The 19402-nt window shown below is 52.3% G+C and overlaps 9 protein-coding genes across 9 annotated transcripts; 5 read left to right on the forward strand and 4 right to left on the reverse strand.

The window, feature by feature from the left end:
- Positions 1 to 219: 219 nt before the first annotated feature.
- BJX67DRAFT_318306 (PICOT family protein) lies at positions 220 to 1576 on the reverse strand. Its single transcript, XM_071027276.1, has 2 exons — positions 553 to 1576; positions 220 to 486 (listed from the first exon to the last, which is right to left on the reverse strand). Exons 1-2 carry the CDS (start codon positions 1321 to 1323, stop codon positions 412 to 414), a joined length of 846 nt encoding a protein of 281 aa, XP_070880827.1. The 5' UTR covers positions 1324 to 1576; the 3' UTR covers positions 220 to 411.
- A 1-nt stretch (position 1577) lies between these two features.
- Positions 1578 to 4270, forward strand: BJX67DRAFT_318305 (RNA exonuclease). The gene has a single exon (XM_071027275.1). It carries the CDS (start codon positions 1999 to 2001, stop codon positions 4177 to 4179), a length of 2181 nt encoding a protein of 726 aa, XP_070880828.1. The 5' UTR covers positions 1578 to 1998; the 3' UTR covers positions 4180 to 4270.
- A 134-nt stretch (positions 4271 to 4404) lies between these two features.
- BJX67DRAFT_375694 (uncharacterized protein) lies at positions 4405 to 6120 on the reverse strand (the record flags this gene model as incomplete). Its single annotated transcript, XM_071031734.1, has 2 exons — positions 4405 to 5782; positions 5840 to 6120. 2 exons carry the CDS (start codon positions 6118 to 6120, stop codon positions 4405 to 4407), a joined length of 1659 nt encoding a protein of 552 aa, XP_070880829.1.
- A 418-nt stretch (positions 6121 to 6538) lies between these two features.
- Positions 6539 to 8441, forward strand: BJX67DRAFT_367619 (threonine aldolase GLY1). The gene is made up of 3 exons (XM_071030538.1): positions 6539 to 6989; positions 7058 to 8011; positions 8064 to 8441. Exons 1-3 carry the CDS (start codon positions 6656 to 6658, stop codon positions 8168 to 8170), a joined length of 1395 nt encoding a protein of 464 aa, XP_070880830.1. The 5' UTR covers positions 6539 to 6655; the 3' UTR covers positions 8171 to 8441.
- A 624-nt stretch (positions 8442 to 9065) lies between these two features.
- Positions 9066 to 12811, forward strand: BJX67DRAFT_318562 (kinase-like domain-containing protein). Its single transcript, XM_071027279.1, has 4 exons — positions 9066 to 9190; positions 9267 to 10286; positions 10343 to 10743; positions 10793 to 12811. The coding sequence occupies exons 2-4, from the start codon at positions 9414 to 9416 to the stop codon at positions 12534 to 12536; spliced, it is 3018 nt and encodes a 1005-aa protein (XP_070880831.1). The 5' UTR covers positions 9066 to 9190; positions 9267 to 9413; the 3' UTR covers positions 12537 to 12811.
- Positions 12812 to 13578: 767 nt separating this feature from the next.
- Positions 13579 to 15236, forward strand: BJX67DRAFT_367623 (putative alpha-1,6-mannosyltransferase subunit). The gene is made up of 3 exons (XM_071030539.1): positions 13579 to 14014; positions 14080 to 14365; positions 14411 to 15236. Exons 1-3 carry the CDS (start codon positions 13603 to 13605, stop codon positions 15051 to 15053), a joined length of 1341 nt encoding a protein of 446 aa, XP_070880832.1. The 5' UTR covers positions 13579 to 13602; the 3' UTR covers positions 15054 to 15236.
- Positions 15237 to 15583: 347 nt separating this feature from the next.
- Positions 15584 to 15992, forward strand: BJX67DRAFT_386173 (putative NADH-ubiquinone oxidoreductase 12 kda subunit; the record flags this gene model as incomplete). The annotated part of the gene is made up of 2 exons (XM_071034017.1): positions 15584 to 15809; positions 15907 to 15992. 2 exons carry the CDS (start codon positions 15584 to 15586, stop codon positions 15990 to 15992), a joined length of 312 nt encoding a protein of 103 aa, XP_070880833.1.
- On the reverse strand, positions 15859 to 18047 carry BJX67DRAFT_391703 (pH-signaling protein PalC). The gene is made up of 2 exons (XM_071034834.1): positions 16686 to 18047; positions 15859 to 16637 (listed from the first exon to the last, which is right to left on the reverse strand). Exons 1-2 carry the CDS (start codon positions 17973 to 17975, stop codon positions 16386 to 16388), a joined length of 1542 nt encoding a protein of 513 aa, XP_070880834.1. The 5' UTR covers positions 17976 to 18047; the 3' UTR covers positions 15859 to 16385.
- On the reverse strand, positions 17981 to 19326 carry BJX67DRAFT_367632 (Bromodomain associated domain protein). The gene has a single exon (XM_071030540.1). The coding sequence runs from the start codon at positions 19194 to 19196 to the stop codon at positions 18549 to 18551; it is 648 nt and encodes a 215-aa protein (XP_070880835.1). The 5' UTR covers positions 19197 to 19326; the 3' UTR covers positions 17981 to 18548.
- Positions 19327 to 19402: the final 76 nt, after the last annotated feature.

Genomic DNA, 19402 nt, shown 5'->3' on the forward strand with positions numbered 1-19402 from the left:
GGGAGACCCTCGAAAGCAAGTCAGTGAGCCTCGACTCCGAATAGGATTAGCTAAAGGAGCCCCAGGAGAATGGGGCTCCCGGTGGCACGGGTGCGCCAGGAACCAGACGGATAAGTTCGACAATGGCAAGATGACAGGAGTCTTGGTGATGGAGGGCGCATGGCTGCCTGTACTCTACTGGAACTAGGTCATAGATATACTGCTCGAACACCGATGTATAAGTACAATAGCCAACTGATGAATGCACATCCGTGCGCATTCCGGTATTTATATGTTACACTCCACTTAGCGTTCGAGACGACGAGTGAACCTCGTACGTATGCTGATCCGTGATCGTCATCGCTTGAATTTAAGATCTAAGAAACATGTGAGATGGGTGTATGCCCTAATAAACCATTTTATTCTGTACACTTAAGCAGTGGCAGTTGCTTTATTGACAGAGAAGCCGCTGAGGAAATCGGGGTCGTTCTCAAGTTCTTCCTTAACCTGGAGGTAGTCAAGTGGTTAGCCATAGTAGGTCGGTATCTGGGGACAAGAGGCACAGAGACATACAATATCTAACCCTCCGACCAATTCCCCGTCAACCCATAGCTGAGGGAAAGTGGGCCAATCCGCAAACTCCTTCAGACCTTGCCGCACATCTTCATCCGCAAGGATGTTGAAAAATCCGTACTTGACGCTCCGCTCACGTAGGATACTGACCAACTGCCGACTGAACCCACACTGGGGGGCACTGGGAGTTCCCTTCATGAATAGCATCACCGGAGCAGCCTTAACAAGTTCCGCAAGCCGAGCAAATAGTGCCTCTTTGCTTTGTTCAGGAGTCAATGCAGCCGCGGCACCAGCGCCCTGGCCCCCCGCCCCAACAGGGGCCTGAGTAGCCGTTGTCGGCGCGTCCTCCCTCGGAACAGCCGTCAGCGGGGGCGGGATAGTATTGTTTCCGCTTCCAGTACCATTCACAGAGCCGGCGCTTGTTCCGGAGCCCGCATATCGTTCCACAGCATCGCGCACCTTAGCTGCCTCGCTACCGCTGATGGATTCGAGAGTTTTGCCGTCCCTGAGGAGGACAACGTATGGGACGGCCGTGACGTCGTATTCCTCGGAGATGTCAGGGAGTTCTTCGGCGTTGACGCTGATGAAGGAGACGGTTGGTGGGGTGGTGACGGGGTATTGGGAGGCGAGAGCGGAGAGGACCCCTCGCATTTGCGCGCAGGGAGCGGCCCATGGGGCGTGGAAGTAGAGGACGATTAGGGCAGAGGGCGGGATGGACGCGAGGTGAGGAGCGAAGCTCTCCTCTGAGGTTATTTCGACGAGAGTCGACATTGTGTGAAGTGATGCTCGCTCTGATTTTCTCTGGGGTGTGCGGTGGGTGTGCCGGAGAGCGGCGGCGGGGAACAGAAACAAGCGGGGGAGGTAGTGGTTTTTGGTGGTTAGCGAGGAAGGACCTCGGAGGGGGGGGAGGGGCTCTGGAACGGGAGAAAGAAGAAGGGTTGCGGAAGACTGACGGGTAGATTGATTGATGAATTGAGAGTTGAGGCGATGAAGTAGAAAAAGAAGACGAGAGAAGAAGAAGAAATGACGCCTTGGGATCCGCGACCGGAGGCGAGTTTGGCCGCTTATCAGATCAAATCCTTCGCCCCATGGACGTATTCTGATTACACGATTCTTACACTCAGGCAGCTTTAACCGCCCAATGGCGAGCCACAGACGAGGAGCGGATTCTCTTGCCACATCACTCCTGCGCTTCCGGAGCCCTGGATGACGGCGAGGATGGGATGGGATCGACCAAGACGCTGGTTCTTCGGGGTTGAGCCCACGATCAGATAACAAGAGACAGTGCAAGACGACATATTACCGTATTGGTAGTACAGCCTGAGGCGATCGTCGCTCTCGTCACGTGAGCCTATCAAAAGTTGATCGATTCTTTCGCGTCCGAGTGGAAGGAGATCCAGATTGAGTCAAAGTTCTTAGCCACAATCGAGCTGCGTCGCTTCCAGAATGCCCAATGCAAAGAAGCGCAAGCACAAAGATTCTGGGTACTCAGACGATCCAGATCCGGTCATGGGAAACTCCGACTTACAAGGATTTGGACTAGGTCAGACCCTGTCGCTCCTGCAAACACCGGACGAGGCTTCAAACGGTGACAGCATCGTTTCTCCCACTGCCTTGCCGATCACCGGCTGCGACGAGGCACTTAATGATCCCGGTCGCGGTACGGATACTCAGAGGCCCGCGAAGAAGAAACGCTTGAATGGAGAGAAGTTTAAATACCCAGACCTCACTTATGTCGAAAGCCGGCTCCAGTCCTCCATTCGCATTACCGACCTGCAGAACCTGCTTCTGTACTGCTTCGCAGATGGAATCGCGCCCCAATGGATCTCCGTGAGGAACGCGACTCGGATTCGGAAAGCTGTTATCTTGATGGTTCCTGGCTTGGAGCTCGGCATGTTTGATGGGACAGTTTCTTTGGATAGCTCAAACACAGAAGATGAAGTGAAGGATGCACCGGCTCAAGACGAGATGGATACGAGGGCGGCAGACTTTGCGAGATGGAAAGATGGTCTCCTCCCAGAGGATCGGTCACATCGGTTCAATCCTCGTCCTCTATCTCGTGGTGACATTCCCGAGCCTTTACAGCCTCTGGCCGACATGTTCCTTCATGCTTGGCCGATCCGGGCTCCAGGAGACTCAAAGTACAACAAAGTCCATTCACCCCTACAAGCCGTCCTCATGGCACCCTTACCAAAAAGCAAGGACAAAGGTTCTAAAGGCCCTAAGCCGCCTCGCGTGGACAAGAACAACACCTTCAAGCGGACGCCCATCCCAACCTTTATAAGCCCAGTCGAAGAACTCCGAGAGAACGAGTATCCTCTGCACCCTGCTTTATTTCCTTCTGGAGATGACAGATCGACCCTGGAGGAGATTCGCAAAAGGGCTGGCCAATCCGCAGATGATGGGTGGGTAGACAGTCGTGTCGAAAATATCGAAGCTGGGAATGTCCACGATTCCGAAATCCAGCAAGGCAGTATGACAGCAGGACGAGATGTGCTTGCTTTAGATTGTGAGATGTGCATCACAGAAGGCGGTAATTCGGAACTCACTCGCATTAGCTTAGTCCGCTGGGACGGGGAAGTTGTGCTCGACGAGCTTGTAAAGCCAGACCGACCTGTCATCGACTACCTAACTCGCTTTTCCGGAATTACGCAAGAAATGCTAGACCCCGTCACAACTACTCTCGCCGACATTCAGCAGAAACTCCTTGCTCTCATCACACCACGCACAATTCTAGTCGGCCACTCCTTGAACTCAGATCTCAATGCTCTTAAACTCACGCACCCTTTCATCGTCGACACCACATTTCTCTACCCTCACCCTCGCGGCCCCCCACTCAAGGCAAGCCTCAAATGGCTAACTCAGAAATATCTCGGCAAGGAAATCCAAAAGGGCACGACGGGCCATGACTCCATCGAAGACGCCCGCGCTGTCCTCGAACTAGTGAAGCAGAAATGCGAAAAGGGCGAACAATGGGGTACAAGCGATGCGTCAAACGAGAGCATCTTCAAACGCTTAAGCCGGCATAGTCCACTGGGGAAAACGAATTCGGCGGAGACAGGTCGTACCGGCGCCGTCGTTGACTGGGGCAGTCCTGAGCGCGGTCTCGGAGCGCATGCAACTGTCGCGATTGGGTGTAGCGATGACAGCGAAGTAGTAAAGGGCATTTCGGCGGCTGTCAACGGTGACGAGAGTAACACATCTATTCCTGGAGGAGGTGTGGATTTCATTTGGGCTCGAATGCGCGAACTCGAAATCCACAGGGGGTGGTGCAATCGGATCCCCGACCCGAAGAATTCTAACGAGTCTACGGCTATCGATTTGGGCTCCAACCTTCCTTCTTCCAATGAGAAGACGCTCTCCAATTTGGTCTCACAGACCGTCTCTCGGATCAAAGAGGTCTACGACGCTCTCCCTCCCTGTACTCTCTTCATTGTATATTCCGGCACAGGTGACCCGCGTGAAGTGAGCCGACTACAGGCGATGCACAAGTGCTTCCGTGATGAGTACCAATCGAAGAAGCCATGGGACGAGTTGACCGTCAAATGGACGGACACGGAAGAACAGGCGTTGAAAAGAGCCTGTGAGTGCGCGAGAGAAGGGTGCGGGTTTATGTGTGTGAAGTAGTGGACTCGCGGATGATTGATATGTTGTGCATATTCTAATATATCGGGACACATATTTGGGATACCCCTTGAAGCTATCAAGAATTTTTCATCTCTCTCTGGAAAGTTAGAAGCAGTTTCCAATTCAATGGTCAAGGCCAGCCAAGCTAAACTGCGCCTCGTGTAAAAATACATTGTAGTAGTACATCAGTCTATATATTCCCATCTGCTTGGTCGTGTGAAGATGTTATCGAGCCTCCTCGGTTTCCATGGCTTCTTCACGCTGCATGGCCAGCTTCGCCATCATGTCCCGCACAGCAGACTGTGCTTTACGCTTCTCGGCCCGCTCATTATCGTTTCCATTCCCAGTGCCTGTGCGATGTCCATTTGTTTCGATACGAGCGTTTTCCTTGCTCATGTCGACGACGGGCTGCACAGTCAATTCAGGCAAGGAGTCCTGTTGTGCATTGCCGGTATGTTTTTCACTGCCACCAGTCGACGTCCTGTGTTTTGGATTAGGAGATGGAGGGCGGGATCGGCGACGAAGGCTGCGGGAGCGGGTGGGACGGTTCTCTATTGGAGCCCGCTGGTCGTTAGGTATGGAGGATGGGTGTTCCTGGTGCATGTTGGTCGCAGCATTACCGTTTTGTTCGTTCAGCGGAGCCGGCTTGGATGTTTGAGTCAAGTCAGGTGGAACCGTCTGACTGATTGATTTCCGAGGGCGCCCCCTTAGCTTCTTGTTTGCACTTACATTTCCACTTGACGAGAGTCGAGGCCTTTTTGCTACGGGTTCATCCAATGAGAGTGGTGGCGGGGTTTGTGCTGCGTGTGAGACTTCGATTTGGAGCCTGGGAGACCTTGAGGCGGTCGAGTCATGGACTGGTTCCGTCGTAGATTCACGATCTCTTAATGGGATCTTGACAGGGGGAATGATCGTTTCTTGCAAACGAAAGTCAGCCATGCTGTCTTCGTCATCGTCGTCATCACCAAAGGAGTCTGCAACTGGTCTTTCGCGGCCACTGTGATACTCCTCTGGGAAGGGGAATGGTCGCTTTTTACTCCTTTGGAGGAGACCCGGGGTTCCGACTTCTGGAAGGACTTTTTGCACCGCTAACGGTTGTAAGGTGTGCCTTATCGTCTGTTCCTCCACATAACGATTGCGGTATCTTAACGCCTCAAGCTCCAGTTTCAGCTTTTCAATCTCTTCTGACTTCGATTTAAGTTCCTTCATCATTGTTGTAACCATGTTGAAATCGCCATTTGTAAGGTCCCCGGTGTCGTTTGGAGGCCAGCTGGGGCCGTTTAACTCGATGCGCATCGCAGTAAATGATTGTTTCAGCTCATGCATGGTGTCGTGGAGGTTATTCACAGAGCTCGAAATATGATCTAGACTGAGACCGTGTTGTTGAATCTGGTGTTCCACGGAAGTATTAGAGTTATCAAATTCACTCGAGCCTGCCGGTATTAGAGATCTATGGTGGACAGGCGCTCCACCAATCTCCTTCATCTTGGGCAATAGAAGACTCTCGAGCACTCCGTCTCCATCTTTAAATGTGGGCTCCACAGTACGCATGGTGACAATCTCGCGGAAGGAGACTTTTGATAACTTCCAGAAGATATTTGCGCTGAGAAATTAGCCTATGAACTCTCCACAGATCTCTCGACTCGGTAACCAGGCTTACCCATTGTTCAAAGCGCAAAGAACACCCAACTTCTGTTGACAGAGTTTGCATCCAATCTCTTGAATTATCCGTCCCCGTATCAAGCTCAATTCGGACGACTGCGGTATTTGCTTCTTTTCGGAGGAAATCGAGATACGGTGGGGTTCAATGCTGAGCCATCCAGCGGCCACTGAATATGAATTTGACAACTTCGCCCACTCGTTCTCAAGGGCTGCGAGAGAGCTTGAGCATCGCGAACACTGGCAAAGGACGGCCGGACGCGTAAGTTTGGAGAGATCCATGATGAATAGTCGCTGGAGAGTCACAAGAAGGTGGACAGTCTGTTTGCGCCACCTGCCTTGGAGATATTTGAGAACACTGCCCGCAGAGACGTTTGCAAAAGGTTCGGGGGGGTTCTGGACTGCTGAGTCAGCTGCCAGCAGCGACGCTCTCGCCCTATCGATAAGAGCTCTCGGCGTTTGGTGTCGGGTTCGTGTCATCTTAGCCATATCCGGTTAGACAGTTCTGGAGGTCCCGACTCGGAGGTCCCTGTCAGTCACCTCCTGCCGGACATAACCTTACAGTACCGCTAGTCTCAATTAAGCTTAGGAAGTAGTACCTCTTGTCCGTTCCAGCCAATGATATCAGCAAATTCCTGAGCAGGTCACCAGGCGTCCACTGGCAGTCCCTGACAATGGGCCTCGATCAAGATTCAAGAATCACTGGCAGAGAGCTTGTGGCTTCAAAGAGTTGAGCCCCTCAAGAGCCCATCGGAGACCACAAGTTGGCGCAATTACAGCTCCTCGAGCTAAAACATGCGCTGTTTTTCATCTCGTCATGTATCATGGCTTTGGGAACTTTCGGTTTTACCCGCCTCGCACATGCACCACAATCCACGCAAACCCCACATCGCCATGGTGCAACTCTGTGAGGGGAGCGAAAAGGAGTCTCTTTCTCTCCCCCAACAATTGGCAATTCTTCTCCACGGCCTGGATGAGACGTTTCGCTCGGCCTCTTCTCTATACTTCACCGCTCTTCCGACCGACTCTGTCTATTTTATGGGCCAGACACGGTTTGAGAGGTGTCGCAAACATGGAAGGCTCTTCTAATGGTGTAAATGGGAAGCCAACGACGTGGCATGGTGCTGGTGCGGCCGAATTTGATATGCGGAGTGAGTTTAGCTAATTGGATCAGGCTTTGCAAATCTTCGTTCTATATGCTAACTGTCTGGGGAACAAGGTGACACCATGACCAAGCCGACACCATCTATGCTCGAAGCGATCTGCCAAACGACGCTTCTAGACGACGTCTTCGAAGAGGACCCCGTGACAAACGATCTACAAAATTATGTTGCTCAGCTGACTGGCCACGAAGCGGCGTTGCTTGTCATGTCGGGCACAATGGGCAACCAAGTCTCCATTCGCACCCACCTGGTTGAGCCTCCGTATTCTGTCGTTTGCGATCACCGTTCTCACGTCATCTGCTATGAGGCTGGGGGTGTCAGCGCTTGGACCGGAGCTACCGTTATTCCAATTGTTCCGAAGAATAACATCCACCTTACCCTCGAGGACATCCAGAAGAAAGTGGTGATAAGCGATAACATCCACACGTGTCCCACGAAGTTGATAAGTCTAGAGAACACATTAGATGGAATGATCATGCCACTAGAAGAGGCTCGCAAAATCACGGAGTGGGCACATAAGAATGGAATGACAGTTCACCTAGATGGTGCTAGATTGTGGGAAGCAGTCGCTTCGGGGGCAGGGAGCTTGGCAGACTTCGCCAAACTCTTCGATAGTGTCAGCTTGTGCTTCTCGAAGGGCTTAGGTGCACCTATTGGGAGTATTATTGTCGGGTCAGACGCGTTCATCAAGAAGGCACGCTGGTTTCGCAAATCAATAGGAGGCGGTGCTCGTCAAACAGGAGTCATAGCTGCACCTGCAAGGGTTGCGCTTGACGAGACGTTCGGAAATGATCCCAGCGGTCAACGAGGAAAGCTTAGAGAGACTCATCTTAAAGCACAGCGTGTTGCAGATATGTGGACAAGCCGTGGGGGGAAGCTAGCCTCGCCAGTTCACACCAATATGGTCTGGTTGGATATCGAGGCTTCTAGGCTTGGACCCAACGACCTGGCCGAAATTGGAAAGGAGAAAGGCCTTAAGCTCCTTGGAAACAGAATCGTTGTTCACTACCGTAAGTCTCAGCTACTATCTGCTCCCAAGCAGCAGCAGCTAAATCTTCGCAGAAGTTTCAGATGATGCCATCAGCCGCCTCGAACAAGTCTTCGACCTAGCTATGAAAGGACAGTACCGACAGAGTACTGATACAAGTAAGCCGTATGGAAGTCGATGAACTGTGGGCATTTCTACAGAATATTAGCACTGTTTTGTTCGATCCTCTCTCGCATGGCTTGCTACGTTGTATATGGCACCAGCGGAATAAAATTTTTGCTCCGGGTTACTCGCCGGTGCAAGCCAGTATAATTTAGAATATAGCATACAGCAAATAGTCACCTATGCAACAATCGTGGTGAAATCCTCATGGTATCCTGAAGAAATGTACACAACAGCAGCATCACCCAGGATACAGAGATCATGCATGGAACGGAAAAACTTGGCTCCTCCCAGATTACCTCAAACAAAGGATCCATGGACGATTCCCGTGAGACCCATGGGAGGGAATGGTGATTGGCTTGCTATGGCTTAGTGGCCTCAGGAACAAGGTTATTGATGCCTGATTCCTGCCTGGGCTTCCTTCGAGCCTCATCAAGCTGGCCATCCTCCGAGTCTTCCTTTGTGTTCCTCGGACGACGAGGGGACGACTTGAACCAGACAATCTTTTGTCTCGTCCCCGTTGCCGAATCCGCCCGTCAAGCAGAACCCACTTCTAGAATCAGCCTTCTGGTTGTGTTTCGGATGGCTGAGGCGGACTTGTCAACTGTGTATGTCCCAAGCTCCAGGTTCAAAACTGCTTGAAAAGCGACTTATGAGCTAACTGCAAACATCGGGCAACAGAAATACTCCCTTCCTTCCTTAGCATCTGTATCCCATCCTCCTCTCGTCGCTCTCTCACTTCAATGATATCCAGCTACGAATTTTGGAACACTATTTGGAAATAACGAGTCACCGCCATTGTTGGAGGCCATCGACTCACCCGAGGGCTTTCTTGGTCTTCGTGAACAAATCCTGTCGTATTCTCCTTGGACGATCTCTTGCTTGGAAACTCGACCGCTTGCACGTTATTTGAACCAACACCCTTTTACCCATATCCCTTGTGAAATTTGTCGATAAATCACGACACAGAGTCCAGGAAACTTGCAGCTTTGGGGTCCTGGGACTACAACCACTTTTCATTTTGCCGATATTTTTTGAGGTAAAGTGGCTGGTCGCTTTTTACCAAACCGTTGTCGGCATTGGTATTTGATTCCGGAACACTGATGCGTGGTCAGATCTATGATATGGACCACCTCTAGTTGCCGTATTTGTTACTCAGAGACCCTTCGCAGACCTATCCACCATCATATATGTCGAAAACCTTCCCCCGTGGGCTCCAATCCTAGGCGACTCAGCTCTCTGAATTGATCGCCCGTCCCAGAATGGAGGCAACGCAGGAGTCAACCCAGCCATGTACGGATCCCCGACGCGCGGGCCGTAATAACTCTGGTTTGCGGGAGGAAGACCTGGAAGACATTATATGTATTCTTCATCCCAGCTCCCCTGCGGCTCTTGAAGCAGTAGCTGCAACAGCTCGCGTCGCTCCCTGGCATATCCTTCAGAAAAACGAAGTAGAATATGGGGGCGCTCTAGACATTGCTCTTAGACTCTCGTCCAAAGTGAATGACCCAAGCCGGGGATTTTGCTTTGGACGTACCCTTGGCCGTTCCGATATTCTTCTGGCGGCTGACCCTACATCGAGGCGTATCTCCAACACCCACTTCCGGATTTACTTCACAAATCAGTCTATTCTCATGCTTGAAGACGTTTCAACGAATGGCACAATTGTAGACGATTGTCGTCTTCGCAAGAGAGAGAAGGATAACAGTCGTATGCTTATTCACGGCTCTGTTATTCAAGTGATCAATGGGGAGAAATCTTCGGACGAGGTCAAGTTCGTCGTACGCATGCCTAGCAGAGACGGACACGGTGATACATATAGCAGGAACCTTGATAACTACATTGACCATATTCAGGGACACCGACCCGGGGCCGTGCAACCTGCACACCGCCAACCGTCAACCCATGGATTGCAGTCGTGGAACACTTTCGGCATGCATTGGTCGGGCAGCCCAACGTACAACGTCACCGGCCAGATTGGGAAGGGAGCTTTTGCAGTTGTGTATAAGCTGGCCACAAAACAACATGGTGCCGTGTTTGCCTGCAAGGAACTCGACAAACGCCGTTTTATGAAGAATGGCGTTTTAGACCAAAAGATTGACAATGAGATGAGAATCATGAGGGATCTCAAGCACGTAAGTGATTAAATTCTGTTGGAAAGGGAACCTCGGCTGACGCTAGATCCTGACAGCCCAATATCGTACAATTCATTGAGCACAAAGAGTATGACAGATGGTTCTACATAATCATGGAGTATGTTCCTTGTGGGGAGCTGTCCGCATACTTGGCAACCCTAGGCAAGATTCAGGAAGATATGGTCCAGACAATCTCACGGCAAGTGCTTCATGCGTTGCGGTATCTTCACCGGCGAAAGATCACACACCGTGATATTAAACCCGATAATATCTTGATTGCGTCACAAGATCCCTTGAAGGTGAAACTTTCTGACTTCGGCCTGTCGAAAGTTGTTCAAGAAGAGACTTTTCTCAAAACCTTCTGTGGAACACTTCTCTACTGCGCACCAGAGGTCTACCCCGAATATGAAATGTATCGCCGGGGGGACGTGAGGAAACGACGCAGGCTAGGCGATCCGTAAGTTACCAAATACCTCCCCGTTTACTGACCCGTAGCTAATGATTAGACCGCCGAAAACATCGCCTTACGATCAATCCGTCGATATGTGGTCACTGGGTGCTGTTCTCTATCATATTCTTGCCGGGGTCCCCCCTTATACTGGTCGAGGCGATGATAGGGGATCACAGATGCTGCGAACCATTATGACCACGGAGCCAGACTACAATATATTGCGTAGTGCTGGAGTCTCAGAGGCGGGTGTTGACTTGGTTTCTAAGCTACTTAATCGTGACCCCCAGCTTCGCCCAAAAGAACAGGATTGCCTGAAACACCCTTGGCTAGTCGATGTTCCCGATATGGACGAATATGAAGACGATGATCTGATCTCCATCAACTCAGACGGGCTTTCTGATATTGGTGAAGATGCGGAGGAGGAGCTGGACGCTTCCCAACTCTCGCTTGAGGATGACCTAGATTTTGAACACCAATTTGTTGAAAACGACGGCGATCCGGCTCAATCAAAACGGCCCAGGATTGGTTCACTCCCTGCAGAAATCCATTATCCATCGCTTCCAAATCTTGGAATCTCCCAGGATCTCCAACAGTCTACTCCGAGGCGCCTCTTTGGGGAAATAACCTCGTCCGCTTTACGCAGCTCCCATGCCTTGGGAGACGGTATGGATGCATTTGAGGATGGCAACTTCAGCGTCCACGACTTCGTTTCTTCAACTGGTGAGTCGATGATTAGTGACGGCATCAGCCTAAACTCCGTCCTGTCCCTTCCGGAAAACCCCGTCCCTGGGTCAGCAGTTAGCTTACTGGGCGCTGAGAACCTGGTTCAGCAGCTCAACATGAACTCGACATGGCACCCTGGCACTTCCAACAATCCTCTTCTCTCCGCGGAGGCGCCAAGCCCTCAACTCAGTAGGGCCAATGAAGCTGTCGACGATTATTCTCAGGAGCAAGTTCAGCAGGATAGCTCTCATGTAACCCCCAAGGCCACCAAGTTTAGCCGGCGGATTGAGTTACCCATTCCAGATACTGCAAGTGAACGCTCCAGCTCGGATGATAGTGCTACGCGACGCATAAGTGATCCACACGGAGAATCTACAAAGGCAGCAGGTGAGATTTTCGACATCGAGCTCGCTAACACGATGGATGCAAAGACGGGTCTCTCGATACCTGACGGTGCCGATTTAGAGGGTTTCGAGCCCCCGGCTGACCCTGGCCAAGCTGGGGGACCTGTGTGCATTCCGAGACCGCTCCATCCAACCGGCGAGCCGCTACCTCTATTCGGCAAATTAACAACTCTCCCTGGGTCGATAATCGATCTTACTATTCCTCTCAGGAGTCGCATGACATCATGGGGTCGTGGGCCACAAGCGACTATCTGTTATCCTGACCCAATGGACTCTCGGGTACCTGTGTACGCTCTCGAGGTAACATTTTGGGCTCCAGCAATCGAAGCACGCATTGCCGCTGGACAGGACTGGATGACCGTGCCGGGGTTAATGTCTATCCTATCAACGAAGACGCGTGGATGCATTTGGGTGAACGATATCGAGCTCCGCAAGGGCCCAGATGGAGGAGGTCATTACGGCAAGTTGTATACTGGCGACATCATCACTGTATACCGCAACCGCAATCGCCGCAGCTTTTTGAAGTTTAAGTGCGAGTTCTACCTTGGAGATAGCGTGCCTGAGCGCCCGGAGAATGAGAAAGGATTCGCTGTGCGAAAGTTCCTGATGTCTAAAGATTCGGCGGCCAATCAACAACCTGTGCGACAGAACGCAGCCGAGAAGGCTTGTTAAATGCTGGATGCGCGAATTCGATATTGGATAGCATTGCAAAGTCATTGAATCTTATCGTTACTACGACACCTTGGAGGGAGAATGTATCTGCTACAGCGTTTTGGAGTTCCCTGTCTTGAGCAAGAGATAAAAGACACAAAAAAAGGGGAGAAGAGAAAACATATCCAACCATGAACAGTGGAAAGAGCACTTGGGAGCAGCTCATTGTACGTTTACTCGCCCGTCTTGAATAATGTCAATGCCATATTCTTAGGCCGCTACGTGTGGCCGCAAACGGAGCTCCTTCCTCAACAGTCAACCAACCCTCTCCATGTTGAGTTATCGTACTCAGACAATTATCTAATATGAACCGAAGAAGCTCTTTCCAGCGATCCGTTTCAGTTCTGTTCCATGTGTTCCCGGCGTCAGTCCTGACCATCAGTCTGTAATCTTGCCATCAACTGGCCAGGTCGCTGATCCACCCTCTCCTCTAATAAAAAGGCACGTCAGTCAGGGCAGCATTCAAGAGTTACTTTAAATAGTTCAAATCACTAGAACCTCGTTCGTTCCATGGAAATCGGACCCAGGCGGGTGTGGTGTTCCAACATCCACGACGGAAGCGGCCAACCCCGTCAACGGCAACCTCTCGTTCCAGGCCCTGAGGTCCGGCGGGGACTTTCTTTTGCTTCAACTTTCCTTAATTTTTCCCTTCCTCATGTGTCTCGGTCGAGGCCAGTCTCACGAGATCCAGTTGCATTCCGATGAGCTGGGCCCACTCGAATGATCGACCTAAATACGGCGGTCTTGCTCTCTCGCCGTCCGCACGCATGCTCCGTCTCGCTGGCCGAAGATAACCTGCTCCTCGCATTGGTTTCTTTCTAGATAGGATAGCAGCTATCGCCTCGGTATTGCCGTCTCTGCCCTAGCTGCGGTTTCGATATCCAAGACTAGCGTCTCCCCGCACACACCCCCGTCCCAACTCCTTCCTTCGGCTTTGTGCCCCCTGCCAAACGGCACCTCTGCAAAGTGTCCGCCGCACATTCTCGGGCTCTCTCGCTGTCGCCGTCGTCGCATATTATTTTCACCCATGTCCGCGACTCGATCGCCCTCTCCTCGCCCAGGAGCTGGGTGGTCTAGTCCCGTTTTGACCCCAGGGAGTGGCAGCTCGACTCCTCGCACCGGTCTATTCCCAACGACCCCCTCCGATCCGTGGGTTGCCGCGAAGGCGAAAAGCGACGAGGTCCGCGGCTACCCTTCATTTTCGACGAGGAATAACGGGTTCTTCTCGCGCTCGAAACGGCAGATTACCGCGACGCTCCCGCGATTCAGTGCTGCTAGCTCTCCAAACGGATACGGTGAGAAGGACGCATTTCTACAAGGACGTCGTGGGCGGGGCTGGCGTTCGTTGTGGTTTGGGAGAACGGTTTTGCGACGTAGGAGAACGCGATTCTTCTTCGTGTTGACACTCGTTCTGTTTGGTTACTTCTTCTTATGGACATGCATGCTCTCCTGATCCCGCTTTGATTCCATTGGTTCCGGGTGCTAACTGATGGTGTCTATATAGGGCTCGTCGAGAGCTTCAGGCGATCCAGGTTCGGAGGTGGACGAAAGTTTGTGATCATACTGGGATCGAATATCGAAGGCGGCGTCATGGAGTGGAAAGGCGCAAGGGAATGGGCCATCGAACGGAACAGCGTCTCGAATAAGCAGGAGTATGCTCAGAGATGGGGTTATGAATTGGAAATTGTCAATATGCTGGCAAAGAAACGCTATTCGCACGAGTGGCGCGAGGGTTGGGAGAAGGTCGACCTTCTGCGCGAGACGATGCGGAAATATCCCAATGCAGAATGGTATGCTTGACACGATTTCGTCGTAGCCGGTACTAATAGGAATAGGTTCTGGTGGCTTGATCTCAACACGTTCATTATGGAGCCCTCATACTCCCTCCAGAATCACCTCTTCAGTCGTCTAGGCGAGATCGTGTACCGTGATATCAACGAATACAATCCGCTGAACATCACGCACCCACCCATTGAGCTGTACCTCGACGAAGTTTCCCGCTCAGCTACTGGAGACAATGACCCGTCTTCTATTCACTTTCTGCTTTCTCAAGACTGTGGAGGTTTTAACTTAGGCTCGTTCTTCGTCCATCGGTCTCTATGGACCGAGCGACTCTTCGACATCTGGTGGGATCCTCTTATGTACGAGCAGAGGCACATGCAGTGGGAGCACAAGGAGCAAGACGCATTCGAATATTTATACTCATCCCAACCTTGGATCCGTACCGGTGTTGCCTTCCTCCCGCAGCGCTACATCAACTCTTTCCCCCCTGGCGCGTGTGGCGACGAGATTGACCCCAGAGTCCACTATACAGAGGGTGGACGGGACTTTCTGGTCAATATGGCGGGTTGTGATTTTGGCCGCGATTGCTGGGACGAGCTGTATCAGTATCGCGAATACAGCGCATGGCTAAACCGCGGTCTCTGGGCACGCATACAAGACAGCTTTCTTGACCTTTACGATTCGATCCTCGGTTGAGGCGATGGAACTGCATCCTCCGCTGAATCGCCGCAGGAGTAGTGCCAGTTTATTCTGTTGGCTTGTTTTACTATTATCGGCACACGATTTTAGCATTGGGTTAGTTGTTTCGCTTGGCATGGCGTTGGGGTCTCTGTATTGGCTATACCGCATACGATAGATACGAACATTATTATTTCCGACCGCTGAATACTCGCTCAGATTAGAAAAGTAATACAACAAGGATACTGACTCCCACCCATCTATACAATCACGTGATATTCCAGTTTCAAAGTGCACTCCTGGTCTTTCTCCCCCACCCGGAGAATCTGACCGCCAACCACCCACCCAATCACAGGCCCCTAATTGTGTTACATCCTCACATCCGGCAGAAGCCTGCCCCGAAGTTCACTACACCCAAAGTCCAAGCCAAGTTCAAGCTCACCCTACCTCCCCGTGAACCTAATTACGATCCCCAAAAGAAAAGGAAAAAAAAGAAAAAGAAAAAGAAAAACCCAAAGCCGAACTCGAAACCAGAATCAATCTTCAAAATGCCAACCCCAGAATCCGCCGCCTTCCTCGCGAAGAAGCCCACCGTCCCGCCGACCTACGAGGGCGTCGACTTCGAAGACAACGTCGCCGTGCACAATGCCCGCGACGCAATCATCCGCGAACAATGGGTCCGGTCGATGATGTCGCGGCTTGTCGGGGAGGAGCTGGGCAAGTGCTATGCGCGCGAGGGGGTCAATCATCTTGAGAAGTGTGGGAAGTTGAGGGGTGAGTTTTCGTTCTTTTGTCCTTTGTGTTGTGGTGGTGTCTGTGGTGTTTTTTTCGGCGAGGATATGTGCTAATTGGGTCGGGTTGGGGGTGACAGAGAAATACTTTGAGTTGCTGAGTGAGAGGAAAGTCAAGGGGTATTTGTTCGAGGAGAAGAATTATTTTGCGTCGAAGGAGACGTAGGACCGGGAACGGACTGGACGGACTGGTTTTTCATTTGGGATGGTTAGATGCAGGTGGGAGAATTTAGATTCTCTTTCCTTTGTTTTCCCCTTTTCTTTTTATATGGCTTGCTACGGCCTGTGTGGGTTATCAAATGGGTATTGATTGTGATTTAGCTTGCACTTGAACTGATGTACTATCAATGTACTTTTCTTTTTCCGTCATTGGGCTTCAGCATGTGGTACTTTGGACAGTGGAGATGTATCACGAGCGACGGAAATTCCGTTTGTTGGTAGATGAACTGGATATCTGTTGAAACTATACAGCTTCCTGATAGGTGATATTGATTCGAGCCAATATTCAACCGAAGTATCTTCTTGGAGTAGGCCAACAGTCACGACCACATCCCGGGTATCAATAGTAAGCACTATCGGCCCGCTCAGGGAATGCGCCAGGTGTATCAACCCTAGCCGGGCTTTCGACGTCGCTATCTTCAACATCGCTCCCCGGGCTCAGCTCAAGCTCCGCAGGCGGCGCGCGCATGCGGGCCAGATGCTCCTCATCCAAGAACGGGAGTTTATACGGAGGCGGCGCTGGGTAGATATCTCGGCCTGAGGGCAGGTTGGTGAGGTAATCCGTTGAAGACGGGATCAATTGTGTGTTAATCTGCGTTATTAGCGGAGAGAATCGAGATGTACAAGTTGCGAGACTTACAGTATCGTTCATCCGCACCCATTTCGTCTCCAGCATCTCGATCACTCGCCCCTCTTCCTCTCGGCCGGCGTTGTCCCCCGGCCCCAGCTCCCTCTTCTCCAAACGCTCCCCTCCGGCGCCTTTCTCCAACCGGCGCTCCTCACGGCGCTCCCTGAACCCCTGCTTCAACTTCGACAAGCCCCGACTCTTCGTAGAAGCCTCTTTCTCCCCAGACCCTGTACCCCTCAGCCCCAGCGCCCCCTTCGCCGCTCGAAGCCACGCAATCCCCTCCCCAATCTTCCCCGCGAGTTCGGCATCAACCCCCAAAAACCGACACGCCCGCGCCCGCGCAACACGCCCCAGAACGCGAGCATACGTGACGATATCCTCATCAATCCCCACCCTCTTCCCCTCCGGACCCACAGAGCCCAGCCCCGTCCCTGCCTGCTCAGCATACTCCGCGGCACGAATACACAGCCGCGCAAAGGCATGCGCGCGGACCTTTGGTATTTCCGGCGCCCGCACCATCCACTCCTTGTCGTTTGGATTCCGCGCCTGGATACACGCTACCACGTACGAATCATCCTTCAGAACAGCAAGAAGGGTTGCCTCGGCCAGCGCGAGGGATGAGAGCGCCATCTGTGACGCGGGTGCCAGGTCCGGCGCGGTAACGGCTTCGGCAGTGGCCTCGAGGCCACTTGTGAAGTAGGGAGACGAGGATAGGAGTGTGTGTATTGCGCTTGCTTGGAGGAGGTGCTTGGCTGCTGTTTGGACGGCGGCTGTGCGTTGCTCCGTGCTTGGTGTTGAGGAGGCGTAGAGGGTGCGGGTGACGCCTGATCGGGCGAGGGAGGCGAGAACATAACCCAGCGTGGTGAGTGTGAAGGCTAGTTCATAGTATATGCCAGGTCCGCGTGTGCGGCCGTTTGTAGTGGGACGAGAAGGTTTGAGAGAGAGAGGTGAGCTTGAGGCTAGTGTTGCGCGCCATTCGGGTTCGAATTCGGCGCGTTGCGCGACTTCGATTTCCTCGGTTTGGGGAGCGGAAGGCGTGCCGGACGTATGGATTGGTTTGCCATTGAGGCCTTGTGCGATTGCGACGACATACGGGAGGTAGTCGTTGAGTGCGGAGAGGACGGAGGTGAGGTGGGAGTCCCGCTGAGGGCCGCGGGGTAGGCGATTGTGGGCTTTCAGGGTAAGGCGGAGTGCATGTCGGGCGGTGGTTGCGGACTGCGGGAGAGAGGGATGTGTGCGAGAGGACAGAAAGCTTTGAAAAGAAAGGTGTGAGGTAGTGGGGAGGTCGAATGCATAGACCATGGCGATAGACGTGAAGTGGTGGTGGAAGGGGAGTTTAGTTTACGTTGGGCGCAGTTGGCGTTGATGTCACCGCCACGCCACAGCCAAGAAGCAGCACCATCGGCTGTTGAATGAGATTTGCAATACGTATCCTCAGTCGTACTAGATATACATACAGATCGCCTGCCTCGAATTGGCCTCCGTACTTTGACAACACGCCCCCCATGGGCGTTGCACCCTGTTCCCCAGATTCCGACCCCCATTCCCCGAGATGTCCCTCCTGCCGATCAGAGAGTTCCTTTCTCAGTTGTGTCTTTCTCGGTGGATGTGCTAGCTCAGGATATGACTGCCATCTATAGGTTGGGATTATGTCGAGTTTGGGGTGTATATCATGAATTAGCCATACCGGGCTCTCCGCCCTAACAGCCAGAGTCGGTCAACCAGACATTCAAAGACATTGCCGGATGGTCCCCAAAAAAATGCCAATGGGAGTTCGACGCCAATTTCCTTCTTGCAGGGCCGTAGTCTCTCGTGGCCGTTTCGTCTAAAAGTGCTCTCGTGATCAACATGAGGCAATTCCACCACTTTCCACATTCACACGTCAAGGCCTTCGGTATCGGAGAGGTTGCTCGGAGCACTACTGACACCAGAGGAGTCGCTCTCGGCCATGTACGGCGCTCGCGACCGCATCTGTGCGCTCCATTCTTGAATCGTAGGAACACCACCTTCAATCACGATGGGGTGCTCTTCAGCGTGTTTCCCCAGAACTGTCCCCGCGTATCGAGATTCTTCTCCAGTTTTGCTGTGCTTTTTCTTCAAAGCTGTAAGGTAGTCCTCCTTCTCGAGCGCGTTGGTATCAACCACGTCACCTTCACTTGGCACAAATCCGGCAACACGTCGTATCTCGCGATTCACGGGGCCGGTGAACCATGAAAGAAACCCTTCTAGTCCTCGTATATCTTCCTCGCCCTGCCACCATTCTTCCCATTCCCGTAATTGAGGCCGCAAAGCGCCCGCGTCTTGCAGCGCCTGGTAAACGTCTTCTAGCTCGGGTATCGGATCGTGTGGGTGGGCGTTCGCGGCGTGTTCTGAGGTAGAGGAAGCTAGCAGCATTATGTATCGAGCGGTAAGGTCAGCGATTGTGTCTAGGACTGATGGACGCGTGGCATGGAAGCCTGTTGCGCGTAGAATCTGGATAATCGGCGGGCGGAGGAGGGCGTTGTGTAGATTCGCTCCAGACATGGTGAACGGAGAGCTCAGTTGCCCATGAATGAGCCTATTGGTCGGATTGTCACCAGTTATAGGCGGTTAAGGAGGATATCGAGAGTGCAGGGCCAGATGAAGAGAGGTGAGTGTGAGAGGATGGCCAAGTATTGTGAATGGGAAGTCTGGGAGCAAGGCGGACCGAAGCTCCTTCACTTCCTTCACTTCTGCCGCCTTGCCTCATC

This window comes from Aspergillus lucknowensis (assembly GCF_044049455.1).
Source record: "Aspergillus lucknowensis strain CBS 449.75 chromosome Unknown BJX67scaffold_79, whole genome shotgun sequence".
Taxonomy (NCBI): Eukaryota; Fungi; Ascomycota; class Eurotiomycetes; order Eurotiales; family Aspergillaceae; genus Aspergillus; species Aspergillus lucknowensis.